The sequence below is a fragment of the Cucurbita pepo genome, chromosome LG10 (genome assembly GCF_002806865.2).
Source record: "Cucurbita pepo subsp. pepo cultivar mu-cu-16 chromosome LG10, ASM280686v2, whole genome shotgun sequence".
Classification (NCBI taxonomy): Eukaryota; Viridiplantae; Streptophyta; class Magnoliopsida; order Cucurbitales; family Cucurbitaceae; genus Cucurbita; species Cucurbita pepo.
The window spans coordinates 1,118,951-1,137,379 of NC_036647.1; the positions used below are offsets into that span (position 1 = coordinate 1,118,951).

Below are 18,429 nucleotides of genomic sequence, written 5' to 3' on the forward strand. Positions count from 1 at the left end.
CAACCCGGCCCAGTCGTTCAAACGATGCTTTAATCTGTTTGGTGTCCAACAAAATAAATAAATGGAGACAAAAACACCCAATATCTCCAAGCCTGGTAAATCCTAAGTTCAAGAGAGAAATTATAAATAAGTAAATAAATATATTTATATATAAAAAGAGTACACAGTATCCGTGCAACCGTACCAAAATAAAAACATTGCAAAACCACGCTGGACTGCCGTGGCCTAAAGGGTAAAGGTGACTCGTACCCAATAAATTCTTGCCGAAAATGACCTCAATAATTCCACTAATTCTTGTATTTTAATCTAATTTAAATTCCAATCTCTATTCTTCCTTATTTTACGACTTTTCCGATGTGGTTCCCACCACGCACCGTCACATCTCTCCTTCAGAAAATATCCCCTTTTCTATGGAATCTTATTTACTACCGCCCTCCAATAGTCGTTTGTTCTATGATGACAACAGATCATCGCGAAATTGAATCCCCCTTCGCCTGACAGATGGGTTTCCATGTTTTTGATTGTCTCCTAGATCATTCGACCGATTTCTTCAGTGAATGGGATGCGGAGTGAAATGAAAGGTTGGCCGCATGCTTGATTGAGGTGAGGTCTCCATTGTTCCTGGGTTTTTCCTTTTACTGCTTGTTTTTTAGGTCTCTGGAATTATTTTTTTCTCTTTTGTCGGGTTTCTGGTTAATGGGTTTGTTTGAATAGTAAAAGGGGAAGGGGATAAATTCTTTGGCCTACGACTTTTCTTGTGGTTTTTGGTTATTTTGGGGGGATTTTTCTATTTGGGTGCAATTGATCGTTTCTATTATTATTATTATTATTATTATACATAATTTGGATTTATTTATTTGTGGATCTTTGTGTGGGATTTGCCAGACTTTTACTCAAGGTGGAGTTTGACTTTGAAATCGAATTAAAAAGATGGGGCTCAAGGAGGAAATGAGATTGGAGTTAACCAGGCAGAGTGTTGGTCTGTGGCTTGCGAGCCATCTCTGTATCTGGTAGTTGGTTTTTGCTTTAAGCGATTGTTTTGCTGGTGGGAGGAACAGGATCTGGGCGATCCAAATTCTCGATTATTTATTGTGGGTCTTTGTGGGTCTCCATGGTTCTTTAGTTTGATGTAACGAACAATGTTTCTTCGTTAGTCTTGTTTGATGGGTTTGAAGAAATCGGGCGTTTGGAGCCATCAAATTAGTCCTCCTCCTGTGCAGGAGTGGGAGGAAATTAAGAACGTCTTTTGTTACAAGATCTTTTAGGGTTTTATTTCATCGAGGAATTGCAGGAATCGAGAGGGGGAAGAATGGACGAAGAGGCTAATTCTTGGCTTAGGAGAACCAAGTTTTCGCACACAGTTTATCATCGATGGGACTCATTAAGATTGAACCCTGTTCCTTTCATCGTCGAACCACCACCTCGGAATTACGGCTTGAAATCGAGGCCTCAATCAGCTTCATCCGCCCAGAAACCAAATCCTGATATCTCAAAGATTCAGCGAAATTTCATAGCCAACAAACAGCGGTCTCTGTCTCCTCTTCCCGAGAGCAACCTCTCTGAAGTTTTCAAGGAAGCAAAATCCGCCAGTAAGAGATTCTCGACTCCAACGCCTCGACTTAGAGAACGAACTAGAGAATTCAAGAACAAGCTATTCAATAAGGACCCGCAAGATTCAAAATCGTCCACTTCCAAGACATCGTCGAATACCAGTCCCCTGAAACTCCTAGCTTCGTCCAAAGGAGGTGAAAAGTCAAAGTTCCGGAAGGACTCTTCCTGGACCAAATATTTCGATTCCGGTGGCGGAAAAGTCACAGCGGTCGAAACCGCTGACGACTGGAGCGTTGATCTATCCAAGCTGTTTGTTGGGTTAAGGTTCGCTCATGGAGCTCACAGTCGTCTTTATCATGGAAAATACAACGATGAACCTGTTGCTGTTAAACTCATTAGAGTGCCTGAGGACGACGATAGTGGAGCGCTTGCTTCTCGATTGGAGAAGCAATTCACCAGAGAAGTAACCCTTTTATCTCGTCTCCACCATCCTAATGTTTTAAAGGTAATTCAATTGTTGGGTTATAAACGATATTATGAACTGGGCTGTTCTTGGTTTTCTTGATGTTTGTTTACTTGTTGTTGCAGTTTGTAGCTGCGTGTAGGAACCCGCCAGTTTACTGTGTCATTACTGAATATTTGTCTCAAGGATCATTAAGGGCGTACTTGCTCAAACTCGAGCGCCAATCTCTCCCTTTGCAGAAACTAATTGAGTTCTCTTTAGATGTGGCTCGTGGCATGGAATACATTCATTCCCAAGGCATAATCCATCGGGATCTCAAGCCTGAGAATGTTCTTATTGATGAGGACTTCCACCTGAAAATTGCAGATTTTGGGATAGCTTGTCCTGAGGCCTTTTTTGACCCATTAGCCGATGATCCCGGAACGTATCGATGGATGGCACCGGAGATGATCAAACATAAACCCTATGGTCGAAAAGTTGATGTATACAGCTTTGGGCTCATGTTGTGGGAAATGGTGTCTGGTGCAATTCCTTACGAGGATATGACTCCCATTCAAGCAGCCTTTGCTGTTGTCAATAAGGTCAGTTTTATTCATCACGTGTTCCTTGACTAAGATTCTTCTTTAGGTTTATCATGTGAGCCATGGTGTTTGATTGATACCTATTCTATGTTTGCTTCTGGAAGTTCACATGTTACATGTTTATGTAGTGAGTGCCACTGTTCCTTGCCCACGAATATCATCGATGCTCGATTTCGAGCGCTGCTTCGAAAATGTTTTAACTAAAAAAATGGCTAAGAAACAAAACTATTATGTTATTTGTTTGTATATTATGTTCTTTCAAGAAAACTAAATGAAGTTTGTGCATTGGGGTTTCCAGAATCTGAGGCCTGTTATCTCGAGCGACTGCCCGTTGGCAATGCGAGCTTTGATCGAGCAATGTTGGTCTGTGCAACCAGACAAGAGACCTGATTTCTGGCAGATTGTGAAGGTATTAGAGCAATTCGAAGCTTCGCTTGCCCGTGATGGGACACTGAGTTTAACGGGGAACCCGCGGTCGAGTTTCCAAGACCATAAGAAAGGGCTGCTCCATTGGATTCAAAAGCTTGGCCCTGGCCCCCTGCATCCTGAAACCTCATCCTCCTCGCCCGTGCCGAAACCGAAATTCTCGTAACTCCATTGCTCTCCATGTTATGTCCCAACTTTCTTAGTTACCTAGCCAAGTTTTTGTTTTTGTAATTAAAAACTAAACGCTGTTCATTTCCCATTTTTTGGCTCTTGTTTATGAAGAACTTGTGTATCTTTAGTTTCATGTTCGTGCCTGGTTTCGATTCTAGCAAAATAATCAACTGGCGAGCATATCTCATAAGGTGTCAAACCATATCGAAATAATAATCACGACAGATTAAAAAAGTAACGTTGAAAAGTTTGATCAAAAGTTTGATCGATTGCTATATATATTTGCTAAGCTAATAATGGCTCACGAGGCAGCTGATTTGTCAAAGATGGAACCTTTGGATGTGGAAAATGGCAACGCAGACTGCAGAGACCAGACCTTCCACGTACTCCTTTTTGCTCTTCTTTAAATGCTTTGATAGCCAATTGGTTGAGGAATTTCGAGATTCGTTACATTCATAAATATTAGAGTAATTAATTACATAACTAATTGCATATTTATTTATTTATTTTTCTAATTTTTGAAGTGTTGTCCGTTTAGTTATTTTCAAAGGTATTTAATAATATTCAACTGGGTTTTATTTTTCTTTCTTTTTTTAATTAGTCTGACATAATGGTGTCAAATCAAAGTTGTTTATCTCCATAATACTTCTTTATGCCACCAACTTGAGCTTTATCCTTTTAAAATTAGATAATAATCACACGTGGACAGAGCATATATGAAACAAATAATAATAATAATCTATAATAATTAGGTTGGAAGAAAACTTCAAATATCCCTTTAAATTTTTTTTAAAAAAATTAAAAACAATTATTTATTGTTACTGTGAATATTAAACTTTTAAACTTAATACTAAAAAGTTTAAAAATAATATATGAAGAGTCCATATATAATTTTCATTTAGGGATAATTGAGATGTAGTTATTATAAGATCGATGTATATATTATTAAGAATATTTTTAATTATTAACGTACGGATCCATTTTGCTATGTTTTTGCCGCGAACTAAACCGCATTTTCATACTTCGGAGACGTACATTTCTGGGTGTTCGCTCCAAGATAACAATGGAGCTTTGGATTCGGGTGGGGGCACCGAGAGGGAGCTTCTGAAGGAGGAGAGCGAGGCGGAAGGAACTGCAACTGTAAGACTACTACTTGATCTGTTGTAGTTTTGGGCGTAAACATTAATTTTGTTCCAATATTTAGTAGTTTGGATGATTTTATCTCATACTCCAAAAGGGATTAGATGCAGAAGAAAATTCATGTTCGAGAAATAATCAGTTCAATTATGAACAAAACGAAGTCTCTAATTAAACTGGAAGCCCAACACCTTGCATTTCAACATCCTGTAATTCATTCTTCAGTCTGATGCGGCGTTTCTTCAAGCTGATAGTCGTCTGAGATACCTTCCACAAGTTCATGCTCATATCATCGGTTCCGGATTCCATAGAGGTCGACTTTTCTTCACTAAGCTTATTTCTCCGGTTTGTGCCGCTGGTTCAGTTACCTATGCTCGGCGATTGTTCCCCACTGTGCCAAATCCTGACTCTTTCCTGTTTGACTCCTGATACCGTCTTGTTTTACCATCAAATGCTTTTCTCGGGTGTTCCTCAGTCGAATTAGACCTTTTAAGTTTGTGATCAAATCCTGTGCAGATCTTTCAGCTCTGAGGTTGGGTAGAGAAATTCTTTCTCGTGTAATAGTTCTGATATGTATGTCCAGACTGCACTAACTGCTCTGTATGCCAGAAGCTAGTGATATGGAAGTCGCCAAGAAGGTGTTTGATGCAATGCCACAAAGAACAATTATAGTTTGGAACTCACTTATATCCGGATACGAGCAAAATGGATTCCCATCTGACGTTGGTGTTGGGCTTCCAACCCGATCCAATGACAACAGTGAGCTTATTATCTTCCCATTCTCACTATGGGCTCGTGATTTCGGTTGCTGGTTGCATGATTATGCTAATCTCAACGTTGTTCTTGGTGCTTCATTGATTAACATGTACACTAGATGTGGGAATGTAAGCAAAGCGCGGGAAGTTTTTGACTCCATGAAGGAAATTAAGGAATGTTGTTACCTGGAAAGCCATGGTTTCAGGGTACGGAATGCATGGCTATGGTGAGCAAGCAACGAAGTTTTTTTTGGTGAAATGAGAGCTTATGGTCCTTGTCCTAACAATATTGCATTTGTTGCAGTCTTGTCTGCATGTGCTCATTCAGGGTTGATTGATGATGCTCATGGGGTATTTTCAAGCATGAAGGAAGTATATGGGTTAGTTCCAGGAGTAGAACATCATGTCTGCATGGTAGATATGTTTGGGTGTGCTGGATTTCTCGATGATGCTTATCAATTATCAAAAAAAATTCTTCCTGAAGACCCAAGTCTGGCAGTTTGGACTTCAATGCTTGGGGCTTGCAGAAGGCATAAAAAGTTTGACCTTGGAGCTACGGTTGCAAAACATGTTTCAGCACTTGATCCAAAAAACTGACATATGTGCATTGACCGGAAGGATGGATCAAGTGGAGATGGTACAGAGCATATTGGTGATAATTTCCAGTCATAATCTTCAGCTTGAGTATTATTGCTGTTACTGAGAGTTCATAGGATTTATGAGCTAATCATAATCGCTGAGTTTTCTAATTGATGAGCAATCCTGTTACTGCAGCTACTCAGTTGGTGTTTTTAACTAGCTAGGTAATCTGGTTATTAGCTTGATTGAATCACTACCAAGTGAACTTGTCTTTACAAATTCCAGCTTCTTGTGTTAGCTTGGAGAGCGGGTTTTGGAGGGAGGTTGGAAGCAACTGCCATTCGGTACAAATTATGATAAGTCAGCGGGTTTTTAAGCCTTACGAGCGTTGTTTGGTTGCTGTCAGATTTACAACTTTGCCATTTCATAGTCAGATTCTTGAATTGGTGGAAGCGGATATCATTGACATTTATCATCTATGCACACTATCTTTTTTGTTGTTCTTGCAACTCAGTCCTCGCCGGTTTCGAGTTCAGCCATGGAAATTGACATGTTTTGACATACAGAAATTCTTTGAGGTGAACGATGACGTGATACACTCCTATATGTTCCTTCAATTGGTTCTTTTAGTTTTCCGTAATTTACAATTTTCATCCGGCTTTTGGCTCTGCCCCCCACATAGTCTTTTTGTTCTCTACCTTTTCAAATTCATTAGGTACTTAGTACTTTGAAACAAGCTCTTCATCCAAACAAAAAACTTTAAATTCATCTCTCCACTAAGTTAAAGCTTCAGGGACGTGCAGGTGGTGGCTTGACACCTGTTTGTGATGTTAATTTTGTGTTTAGTGGTTTTGGTGTCGATGGAGCTTCAAGAAGCAAACATTGGAATTTAAACTGCGTGTCATAATCCATAATCAAATATTGTCTTGCATTCCTTCTGTTCTTTCATTGTTTCTATGTCATAAATTACAAAGCTGCTGCATTTTTATGTTGTCTTTATGTGCCCATTCCACACGGCATTACCTTTTCCATCAAGTTACTGTTGCCCTAAAATGTCATCTTATCAATAAGTCGAGGTTCTGTTTTTAGATACAGACATCATTGAAATTCTTCTCTCCAATTTCTAACACCTGAATGTTTTTTTTTTTTTCAGTTCAACGAGTGGGGGTGGGGACCTGAATGTTTGCTTTTACCAAGTTATGTGATGACCTTTCTTGGGTCGTATGTTGCGTTATTGTGGGAATTAACGAAGCTGACAGTGATAGTAGCGCATAAAGAAGGTATGAACAAGCCACTAGTTAACTTTCCATAAAAAATGAATTAGTTTTTAACTAGAAGTCAGCGAATAAAACATCTTATATTAAGGATTTACTGATCTGTCATCGAATGCTCAGGTAAATTGTTATCAAGAATGTGCCATTTCTAGAAAGCCACATCTCAGTCCTTGGGGTAAGGGTTTAGGATACTTAGCCATTGATAAAAGAAGTTTTTTTTTTTTTTTTTTTTTTTTTTTTTTTTTTTTTTTTTTTTTNGTATCTCGACCTACATTGGAGGTTATGAATCTATCCTTGGAGTAGTGGGGTGGGACCCGATTCCTAGAATTTAAAACCAAAAAAGTTCCGATTCCGTGAAGTGTAAGCTGATTGAAGGTAGGCCAATCGATGTTGTTTAAATTGATTTGAGGGAGTGAAAGTGATTCTGTTACAGCGAATGAGGCTTAATTATTATAAAGTGAGAAAACTGAGTTTGGGGAGATTTAAGAGGGCAGTGTGGACTTTGGAGAGAATCCCCTCTAGAAAGTGGGAACCTTTAAAAAGAGAGTCCACTTAGGCGGACGGATACGGTGAAACGTTGGACACATGGAAAAGGGAAAGGTACTTTTGGGGTTTGTTAGACAAGTTCATGGTAGCTTCTTTCTGTTTCTGAGATTTAATTATTATCTTTGAATATTAGAGTTAAAATTATTTTTGATTAGTTGGAAACAATGAAACTATGAACTTCTGGTTAATGGAGAGGACGTGGTTTTGAAATTGAAAGGTTGGGTTAAACGATAATGGAAAGAGCAATACATTCCCATTATCTCCAATTCCAACAGGAAGAGGCAATTGAATCGAAAGTTCTCGCTTTAAATATCAACTTAATGGACCAAGCAAACCAGACAGTAGTTTGCCTCTTCAGTTGACTAATGCCTCCAAACTTATATACTAACTCTCCACTTTCTACCACTGCCCTTTTTGTTACTTACAACTTTATTTGTTAAGATGCCACCAATCCCACTATATATAGAGGTTTCGCTCTAAAGGTTTTGTTTAGTTTATTGGATTTATTAGGTTAAAATACATTTATAATCTCGAAGTGATATAATCCGTGTATTGTTAAATTTCCAATGATTTTATTGCCCCATATTATGAATATACAAGTATATGTTGTTGATCAGTTTCGAATTCTGAAAAAAGAAATATATGTTTTGATGTTTGTATGGTTTTATATCCAGTTTAATCTTACTCGAGTGAGAAGAAATGAGAGTAATTTAGAGACATGTATATGCTATTTGAACTCTGTCTCTAATGCTAAAACTCCAAACCCCAAATTGGATGCCATTAGTTGTGGAGTTGACTATGAAAACAACCTGATAAAGCACTTTATTGGTGTTAAGTTGAATAATTTACATACAAGAATAAAATTTTAATTATGATGATCTGGCCACTAGAGTCCAACCGAACAAAAGTATTGAAATCTTAATAAAAAAAATGAAATGGATTCTATTTGAAGGATAGTTGGAACTTGTCAATAGAATTAAAATTGTTTCCAGTAAACTTTATAAACTTGTTCTGTATTCAAAATCTTCCTTGGGAGGGTATAGGCTTGGAAAGCCTGGATTTTTCAAATTGTTTGAAAAAAAACAAAAAAGAAAAATAATAAAGAAGGAAAAGTGGGATTTAAATGGTGCCACTTTATTTTCCACTTAGAGAATTCTTTTTTATTCTTTATACTTTATATCGGACCTCACTACTTTGCATGATTTCCACTTTGATTTAAAATTGGTTTATGCTTCTAACACAGTTCTTCCTCTCAACAGTCCTTCCACTAGTTACTTTGCTTAATTACGCCAAAATAGTCGGCACCACAACAACAACTTCTTTCCCTTTTTTACTTTTGTTAAATGCTTGCCACTAGATTGCCTGTTATCTTTCTTCTCAGGAATATAGCTTTTAGATTTAATGGTTATTTATTATGGTATTAAACCACATTATCACATTTCTAGTTGATATTAGTTTGTGTGTTGGATTTATTGAATCAAATTAGTATAGTTTGGGTCTCATTCATTATCGTGGATTGGCATTTGTCTATGTTCTGCTGTGCTATGCAATCAACCATTATCTCTTCTTTGCATGAAAATGGATTTGCAATCGGAGTTGAATAGTCCAACCAACCAATACGAGTAGGAAAATCAAAATCTGGATGGAAGACTTTTTTTTTTCTTTTATTAAGAGAGGGAGTTGGAAGTGATCTGTAACTTGACGATTGGTCTATGTTGTGCGCTTGTGCTGTCCCATAGATACCAACAACCCAATATTCTCCACAAACTTTGTTTGATATATAGCTTTGTAGCAGCTTTTGACAGAGGGAGAAAGTACAAACAAACCATGTTAGCAGCCAGAGTGTTGGGTTTAAAAGGTTCTGAAGACACGAGATATAACCATAGCCGTGAAAACAACTGAAGATTTGGCAGACAAAAAGTATTGTGACAACTCCTCTTTTAAGTAACGGCGATTGTCTCATAGAAGGTTGGTTAGTACAAAAGTAAAACAGTAGGCAAGTTCAAGCTGCTCATAGGTCGAAATGGGACAATTGTTTGGTGACTTGTTTTGTTTTGTAGAACAACTTTTCAAAATAACACTCAGTTATATATTTGAATATTTTTCATGGATTCTCTGTGCTTCTCCATTAAGTTATTACACTTTTTAAGACAATTTTTTACCTCTCCTGTTTACAGATTGAAACGTGGCAGAGTTGTGGCTTTCTTTTTCCAGAGGATCACTACAATCTGGGAGCAGATGGGTTTTGAGCCACAACATTGAAAAGGTACAAACAAAGATCACATTGAAATCCACCCAAAAAGTAAAAAGGGAATGGTTAAGTTCGTAAAATAATAAAACAAGTGGGAGCCAATGCCAATGCGTTGTTACAATTGAACCCACCACCAAAATTCAAATTATGCCTAAACAATGCTAAATAAAAGTTGCCTTGTGTTGCTTTGTCCTCTGTTTATCACCAACATTTGCTTCTTGTCTTTGCTTCTAAGCTTATCCAGTTTCCTCCCCCCTTTTTTTTTTCTTTTTTTTTTTTTTCATTTGGAAAAGGATATGTGATGTCTTATCTCTGATAGTATGCATTTCAAAACTGTGTTACCTTCTGAACGGACTTTTGACATGACTGCAACCAATATCTAGAAATATAGTAGATGAATCTTCAAAATTGTGTTGCCTTCTGAATGGACTTTTGACATGACTGTAACCAATGTCTAGAGATATAGTAGATGATGAGTGTGGTACGAGATATTTTGTGTAAAATTTAAAAGAAATTAATGTACATATATTTACGTGATTTTAGGTTTATTATAAGAAATTATCATTTCAATAGGCAGATTGAACTAATTTTTTTGTCGTAATGCAATGATACAGTATCATCTATCAAGTAATCAACTTGACTTTTAAACCATTTCTTTGTCGTATAAAAGCGAATCGAATTAGTAGGCCAAACTGCCTGAATAGTAGACTGTACGCCATTATTCTTTCCTTTCTTAAATGATGTTGAATTATTCTCTTCTATCCTTAATTTTCTTTTTATGTATGGTTTTTCTCTAACCAAATATTTTTATTCTTTATATTTTCTTCTCTCTCACACATCACATTCTTTGACAGTAACAACCACCCAACCTTGCTTGTCTGGTTAAATATGTAATAATCCACTCTTGGACTTGTTTTTCTCGTTTGAAAAATAAAACATGTCGTATATTTAAAAGAGAAATGTGCTATACTAAATAACTATCAATATTTTGTCACTCTAAATATATTAACTTTGTAGAAAATTACGAGGTTAGAGATACTAATTTAATATTTATTATAGAATCGACTGCTCTAACTCAAGTGCTTAAAGCTCATTTAAATCTCGAGTTCTCAAAGAGAAAAATATCTCATCAATCATTCTTTGAGATTGAATCAAGAGCCACATTTAATGGCATGAAATGGAGACTAAATTAGTTAAATTTTGGGATGAACAAATGCATATGAATTTTGAATTTAGAATATGAAAATCACAACATGATTTGTTGGCGGCAAAAAGGATATAATTAGAAAGCGAGAGGAAGGTGAGTAGTGGGGGAGAATAAACTTAACAAATGGAGGGAGGAAAGTTGAGGAATAGTATAACCATTTCATTTTATTCTCCCCTCCCACTATTTATTTTGTCATCCAAATTAATATTATTTAAATAAAAAAAACAAAATTATTCTAAAATGCTATTTAAATAATTCTCAAATTAAGCTTATATAGTACATATTGGGGTGATTATAGATTTGAAAATTTCCATTTTCATAAATTAAAAGGAAAAAAAATATATAAAAGGATGACGTTAATTAAATTAAACATACCGAATTTTAAATAATCCAAATGAACGAAGAAACTTGTTTAGAGGTCATTCTACTTTATTCCTGAAATCTTTTTGGCATATTCTGTTCGGTATTTCTTCATGGAGTTTCTCGATATGAACTAATTTGGCCGTGGATCCTCTGAGCGCCACCTGCAGCTGAGCGACAAGAGGGAAAGGGGGAGAAACTCTGCAATGGCTTAAAGGCTCGAAAGTGTTGCCAACACCGGGATTTGGATTACTGCAACTTCGCCTTTCTGAAATCTTCCGCTTCTGTTCTCTTTTCCATTGTGTTCCTCATTTGCTTCGTTTGGGAGAAGGTGTTTTTTCTGGCTGTGACTGTGAATTATGTTCTCCGTTGAGTTTCTTCGATTTGCTGGAGTTCTCCTTTCGCTCTATTCTGGGAGTTCCTTTGGCCATACATGAAATTTCTGAGGTAGAAAGTTCCACACCCACACCTTACCTTGCTTGATTTTCGTTTCCTTTCTTTCTTTCTTTCTTTTTTTCTTTTTGCATCATATCTGTCATCTTCGGAGTTGAAGCATTTAGCCTAGTTTTTCTGTTTTTTTGAACTTATCATCTTCGGGTTTTCAAGGAAGAGTGTCTTGAGCTGTTCTAATTGGGATATCAGTCCTCGTTTATGTTGAATAATAATACCTTTCTCATTTTGAGCTTATTGTTTGCGTTTTTCTTGGCTTCCCGTTTGGAATTTATTCGATGAACTGTGCAGTCACAAGATTAACCCCTTCACTCTTGTTTGTTTCCTGAAGTGTCCCGGTATAACTTTCTGGGAAGCGCACTGAAATCGTTAGTATGATGATAATATTTTTTTGACCGTGTATTTTGAACTTTTCTTCTTATGTAATTGAACGATGGATTCTGTTTTTCTTCTCTAGAAAGTGTTACTTACAAGATCCATTTCTTATGCTCGTCCATTTCATATGCCGTTAAAGGAAGTAGTGGTTAATAAATGATAAAAGTGATAAGTGCACTTCGTTCGGTGTATATAGATATATACTTTCTTCACCATCTGGTCAAGGAATAATTTGAAGTGCTGCTGCTTGAACAACCAAAAGTGGTGGCTTCTAATCAATATGCTTTTCTCTCCTTGTCAGTTTTTTAATGGAAATTATTAACAGTAATCGTGGTTGCAGGTGAAAGGAAGGCAATAGATTTGTTGGGCCGTTGAAGCCATGAATAATTGATGAAATAGCTCTCTTGAAGTAATCAAGCAACATGTGGCTTCTCCATTCTAGATCAAGCTGCTGGATATATGTGGTGGATTGGTTATTTCCGTTGGTACTGCTGATGAACATTAATTAACATCCTTTAGAGGAAAAAGTCTGTTGAGAGCCGATAGACATGGGGACAAAAGCTTCATGTTTGGTCAAATTTCCTTTGGCATTAGAAATTGGGCATTGAGAGTAGTTTAATATTTCTGTTAGTTTTTTCAGCATTTATAATTATTCTGAAGATTTTTCCGGCTCGGGCAAATCTCCTTTGGCAAATAGTTTCTTATGGTTGATGCAGTCAATTTGAAAATTTAAAAAATTCTCCTTTGTCATCATCCGTCTTGGTTCCAGAACAGCACCAAGAAGTCTTTATTTGGCAGTATCGCTGCTTCTCGACTTCAGCAGTTCTGGGAAATATTATCCAGAAGTTTCTTTGGCTGAAACTTCAGTCCATTATTGGGCAAATCTCCTTTGGCATTTGGGTCCTAGTTGACTCATATTATCCCTTTGCAAAACCTCTTTGCAATTTGCTCTGTTTCTGTCAGACAAGGTATCCTACAGTTCATTTTGATTCATTCAGGTACAATATTTATATATTTATTGGAAATTTCTCATTTGGAATATAGATATAGACAAGTGTTACAATCATCAATTTCTATTTTTTCAGATTTATCTTCAAACTTCAGTTGGTTGTGCAACACAAATCAATTAACTTTTGGATCCTACCCAGGAGTTGGAAGTTCTACTAAAAGAAGTGCAATTTGAATGGTACCTTCCATATTCGACTTACTGGTGTTCCTTCGATGAATTTTTTGTTGATGATGTTCTTTAAGAGCGATTCAATGCTTCTGCTTAAAAAATTATGATTCATAGCTGACAAAATTACTCTAATGCAGGAAAGCATGAAAAATCATTATCACATACTTTTGAATGATATATTGTCTATATTTAATTTTCAGGGATTGATGTTTGCGTGAAGTTATAAATTACTCAGGGAAGTTCTGGTGCTAAAAGTTTAAGCAAAAATACATTAGAGCATTTCGAACTCTGTTTGAGGCTTGAATTTTTACTTGGAGGATACTTTGAGGTCTTTTTCTTATAATTTTTTGTTCATCTTTATTTTGATTGGTAGTTATGTTAATAACATAGGTACTGTGATGTTATCTTGTATAGACATTCTATTGATGGACCTGATTCTAAGTGACTCGGATTGGGAGAATTCAAGTGATTGTGATAGCAGTGATGACCTAGAGGAAGCTGAATATTATCATGGCCAGACTAGTTGCATTTTATCAAGCTTAGAGGAGACAATTGGAAAGATTGATGAATTCCTTTCCTTTGAGAGGGAATTCATGCTTGGAGATGTAGTGTGTTCTGTGAATGATCCATTTGGACAGATGGGAAAGGTGGTTGGTATAGACATGCTTGTTGATTTGGAGACAAATCATGGACCCATAATCAAAGATGTTAATTCTAAAGATCTTCGAAAAATCTGTCCCATTTCTGTTGGAGATGTTGTTGTTCATGGGAAATGGATTGGAAGAGTAGAAAAGGTTATTGATTCTGTGAGTGTTCTTTTTGATGATGGGACCAAGTGCGAAATTATTGCTGTGGACCCAGAGAAGCTCTTGCCCATATCTGTTGATGCACTTGATGATTCACAGTACCCTTATTACCCTGGACAAAGAGTAAGGTTCTCAAATGCTTCCAAACCACCTAGATGGTTATCTGGTTGGAAAGATAACCGATGTGAAGGAACAGTCTGTTCCGTGGATGCAGGACTAGTATATGTTGATTGGCTCGCCTCAATTCTGATGGGTTGTTCTTCAAGTTTAACTGCTCCACCACGTATGCAACATGCAAAGGAATTGACTGTGTTGTCGTGCTTTCCACATGCAAATTGGCATCTTGGTGATTGGTGTATTTTCCCTGTGGATGAAAAAAGTGATATTCTTGGTGAAAAGTTCATTACTGCTCATGACCTATTGACTGGAGGATATCGTGATACAGGCTTTCAGGAAATCTCTGTCATTGTGAAGAAAAAAACTAAAGTCGATGTTCTATGGCAGGATGGTTGCCACTCCAGAGGATTAGATTCCCATTGTTTAACTCCAGCAAATGCTATGAATGCTCATGAATTTTGGCCTCAACAGTTCGTTATGGAGAAGGGCAATTGTGATGATTCAAGCATGTCTGAAACTCAAAGATGGGGTGTTGTGCAGGCTGTTGATGCAAAGGAACGGACTGTTAAGGTTCAATTGAGAACCGGTGATTTGACTGAAGGTAGTGATCTGGATGGACTGTGGGTGGAGGAAACAATGAGTGCTTATGAACTGGTTGAGCACCCAGATTATTCCTTCGCTCTTGGAGATATTGTGTTTAGGTTGGCATCGTTTGGCAGTCAATCTGATGAAAATAATATAACTTCTGAAATTTCCATGAATGAGGAGTCTGCTCAGAGTGGGGAGAGTCACATCATTAGTAATAACATGAACATGGACAACTTCCTATCTTTCATTGGTAATGTTACAAGCTTCAAAGATGGCACCGTGGAGGTCAAATGGGCTAATTGTTCTTCAAGCATGGTATTCATTTTAGTTAATGTCTCTACTTTCTATTAGTAACCTCGTTTGTTTCACTGTTTCATCATACATGTAGCAGGGATCCCACATATATTCATTTGTAGCATTAATGAATCTAGCTGTAATAGTCTGCCTCATTTGCTTTGTGAATGGCCAGTTCTTTCACTAGAGGATAGGATTCTCTAAGGGAACCATTTTGTAGGTCCAATAGTTCCTGTTTTTAAGAAATTGCATCATCATTTGGGATTCTTTTTATAATTTATGAAATCTAATCAATAAAATTTGAAGTTTGCCCTTGCAATTTGCATTAGTTTTTGGTTTGAATTTATGAAGGCCCGTTACATGGTAATAATTATCCATGTACAAGATCTTATATGAGATATCTGCTGTAGTCATATTATTTCCTTTGCACTTGATTGTAGGTTTCACCTCACGAGATTTTCCCCATTGATAAGTATGAAGTTTCTGCAATCGCTGTACCCAGTGGTGATAATGTTGAGGCGTTGAGACAAGACCAGATTGAGCCTTCAAAGCCAGACAATATCCCAAAAGGAAAGGTAAAGCGATTCGAGCATTTCCAAAATCTGGTCAACATATTTGTACCATTCATTTTAGAACTCCGGAACTATTTTGTTAACCCCCGATGAAAAAACTCCCTTTTAAATTTAATCATTCTAATGTTGAGAATTTTTTTTTTTAATATTATTTTTATCTACTCTTAATTCATTTTAAACTAAACGGTGAATACCTCCTTTGTGCTCAGGATATGCCAAATTTTGATGCTGCTGGTAAAAACTTCAGAAGGGATACTACTTGCTTCTTTTCTCGAGCTGCCATTGAATTTTTCTCGAATGTTTTTACGACATTGTTTGGATCAGTTCGATCAACAATTCAATCAGGCACTTTTACAGCCCTTCAATCATTTGAAGGTGGGGACAACATTGATATACTCCCTGAGAAAGAAGTGCTGCAAACTTGCAGCCAGTCCACAGGGAGATCACAGATGGCTAAATTAAAAAGTTTTGGTGAGACAAGTTTGAATATAGAAGAAATTCACGAGAATGAAGCTTCAACACTTTCAACGTCAAGTGAGAACTACGACCTATTTACACAATTTGACATGGCCAGTGACTGCCCGGACCATCATTTTCTTTCATCAGGAAACGCATCTATGCTCTCTCAGGTCAGAAACATACCTTAGAATCTTAGGTCTGTCATTTTATTGCAGCAGTCGAGATGATCCTTTCATATTCCTTCTGATTTCTCATAGGCAAGAAGAGGTTGGCTTAAGAAGGTCCAGCAAGAATGGAGCATTCTTAAAAATAATCTTCCTGGTTAGCATTTTATCTTCTAGTTTCAATCATTGACTCTTATGAAGATCATATGCAACTGTTCAACTGAATGGGAGAAATATTTGTAGAAACTGTCTATGTTCGTGTCTTTGAGGAGAGGATGGACCTTATTCGAGCTGTCATCATTGGTGCACCTGGAACACCATACCACGACGGCCTTTTCTTCTTTGACATTTTTCTTCCTCCAGAGTACCCTCAAATACCACCTGTAAGATTTCTCATTAAGTTCTGCATTTTGTAGTGTCCATGCTTGAAATAGTGACTGATAAATCAATTTCTTTCTACTGCCAATTTAATATTTTTCTGCATTGTTAGGTGCTCTGTGCACCATGTTTCTATTGCGCTTTTGATGGATACGCTCTCTCTTCATTGTATACATAAGGAACTACTGTTCCAAACTTTCAGTCTCGTCATGAATTTTATAGCTAGAAAATATATTTAAATTCATCTAAAAAATCTAAGGCTCAAGTTCCTTCATACCTTTTTCAGCTAGTGCATTATATTTCTGGTGGGCTCCGCGTCAACCCAAACTTGTATGAATCTGGCAAGGTCTGTTTAAGTTTACTGAACACTTGGACAGGCAGCGGCTCTGAAGTGTGGAATCCTGGGAGTTCTACCATACTTCAAGTTCTTCTTTCCCTTCAGGCTCTCGTGCTAAATGAGAAGCCATATTATAACGAGGCAGGATACGATGCTCAATTAGGAAGAGCTGAGGGAGAGAGAAACTCCGCGAGCTACAATGAGAATGCGTTTCTTGTTACCTGCAAATCTATGATGTACTTGCTAAGCAAGCCGCCAAAGGTATAATAGCTTTCCATTGTTCTGGCAATTGAATGAAAATTGACTATTTTGTGGAACTAATTATGCCATATGGTGGCAGATTAATGTGCCAGAAAAATCTTGATTGAAAGTTCACTGATAAAACATTGTCTGCATGGCTAGTGTTAACGTATATCATATAATAGTTCTTTTCCGAAATAATATTTCCAATCATTTGATAAATCAGAAGTAAGATCGTTAAAGGCCCTTATGATTTGCGACTTTATCCAAAATGTCTGTTTCTTTCTGTTGCAGCATTTTGAGGCACTTGTGGAGGAACACTTCAGGAGACGTTATCAACACATTCTAGCAGCCTGTAGAGCATACATGGAAGGAACTCCAGTAGGAGCTGATTATCACAGTGGAGCAAAAAAACTCGTAAACCCGAACCAAAGTTCTACTGGATTCAAAATTATGCTTGCTAAGATCTATCCAAGGCTCATCAAGACGTTTTCAAGCAAGGGAATTGACTGCAGCCAATTCTTCGAGGCATGAAATGGTCTGATCCCTCAACTTTCTCACAAATCAATATCTATGAACTTCATGCTCAGCCAATGTTTATAAATAAAGTCGGTGTATGCCTTGTAAAATACTGGTCTGTCGTCAATTTGTTGCAAACTAGCACTGGTGTGTGGCTTGTGGTGTTTTATGTAGATAATATGCAGCTTGCAGACAATCTGTGAAATAAATAAACAGTACTTTGATTGGTGTGAATATTACACTAGTTGTTTATGAGAGTTTTTAGTATTCATGTCGTCTAGTGTCATGGAGGTTTATGAAGCTGCACTTGTCTCCTGAACAATGCATGGACCCTAGCTTGATAGGAGATAATAAGATTTCTTTACTTGGTGTTCATGGTGTTCATTTACTGATCCTATAAGGGTTTGACATCAATATTATATCTGTTCATTCCAATATGAACATGAGTACTAACTTCTATATCTTTTTTCTCAAAAAGCTTCAATAACTTGGTTTGAAGGTTAAAACTTTTTTATATTTTTTATTTACAAGAATATTTGTCAATATTTCTTAACTTACATGTAATTGAAATAAGATGAGAGAGATGAATGAACGGTTTTTCCTAAAAAGCAATCAACTGGTCCAAGCGAAGACTAAAATATTGGTTTGTGCA

The 18,429-nt window shown here is 37.0% G+C and overlaps 2 protein-coding genes and 1 pseudogene across 3 annotated transcripts; all 3 read left to right on the plus strand.

Moving 5' to 3' along the window:
* Positions 1-433: 433 nt before the first annotated feature.
* LOC111803893 (serine/threonine-protein kinase HT1) lies at positions 434-3,325 on the plus strand. The gene is made up of 4 exons (XM_023688504.1): positions 434-603; positions 886-2,056; positions 2,140-2,595; positions 2,894-3,325. Exons 2-4 carry the CDS (start codon positions 1,310-1,312, stop codon positions 3,185-3,187), a joined length of 1,497 nt encoding a protein of 498 aa, XP_023544272.1. The 5' UTR covers positions 434-603; positions 886-1,309; the 3' UTR covers positions 3,188-3,325.
* An 853-nt stretch (positions 3,326-4,178) lies between these two features.
* Positions 4,179-10,036, plus strand: LOC111803270 (annotated as a pseudogene).
* A 1,300-nt stretch (positions 10,037-11,336) lies between these two features.
* LOC111803832 (probable ubiquitin-conjugating enzyme E2 24) lies at positions 11,337-18,048 on the plus strand. 2 transcript variants are annotated; one of them, XM_023688415.1, is made up of 11 exons: positions 11,337-11,748; positions 12,467-13,124; positions 13,212-13,312; positions 13,504-13,631; positions 13,718-15,129; positions 15,549-15,683; positions 15,890-16,309; positions 16,397-16,460; positions 16,547-16,686; positions 16,968-17,279; positions 17,553-18,048. In XM_023688415.1, the coding sequence occupies exons 5-11, from the start codon at positions 13,729-13,731 to the stop codon at positions 17,790-17,792; spliced, it is 2,712 nt and encodes a 903-aa protein (XP_023544183.1). In that variant the 5' UTR covers positions 11,337-11,748; positions 12,467-13,124; positions 13,212-13,312; positions 13,504-13,631; positions 13,718-13,728; the 3' UTR covers positions 17,793-18,048. The 2 variants fall into 2 exon arrangements, with proteins under 2 accessions (XP_023544183.1, XP_023544184.1); XM_023688416.1 differs by having other exon boundaries at positions 12,467-13,094.
* Positions 18,049-18,429: the final 381 nt, after the last annotated feature.

Excerpts from the sequence above, each read along its gene's own strand:
- LOC111803893 (XM_023688504.1), top strand. The coding sequence starts at position 1,310 with ATGGACGAAGAGGCTAATTCTTGGCTTAGGAGAACCAAGTTTTCGCAC. Across the intron at positions 2,057-2,139 it reads ACCATCCTAATGTTTTAAAG|TTTGTAGCTGCGTGTAGGAA; the intron begins GTAATTCAATTG and ends TTGTTGTTGCAG. Across the intron at positions 2,596-2,893 it reads CCTTTGCTGTTGTCAATAAG|AATCTGAGGCCTGTTATCTC; the intron begins GTCAGTTTTATT and ends TGGGGTTTCCAG.
- LOC111803832 (XM_023688415.1), top strand. The coding sequence starts at position 13,729 with ATGGACCTGATTCTAAGTGACTCGGATTGGGAGAATTCAAGTGATTGT. Across the intron at positions 15,130-15,548 it reads CTAATTGTTCTTCAAGCATG|GTTTCACCTCACGAGATTTT; the intron begins GTATTCATTTTA and ends ACTTGATTGTAG. Across the intron at positions 16,310-16,396 it reads ACGCATCTATGCTCTCTCAG|GCAAGAAGAGGTTGGCTTAA; the intron begins GTCAGAAACATA and ends GATTTCTCATAG.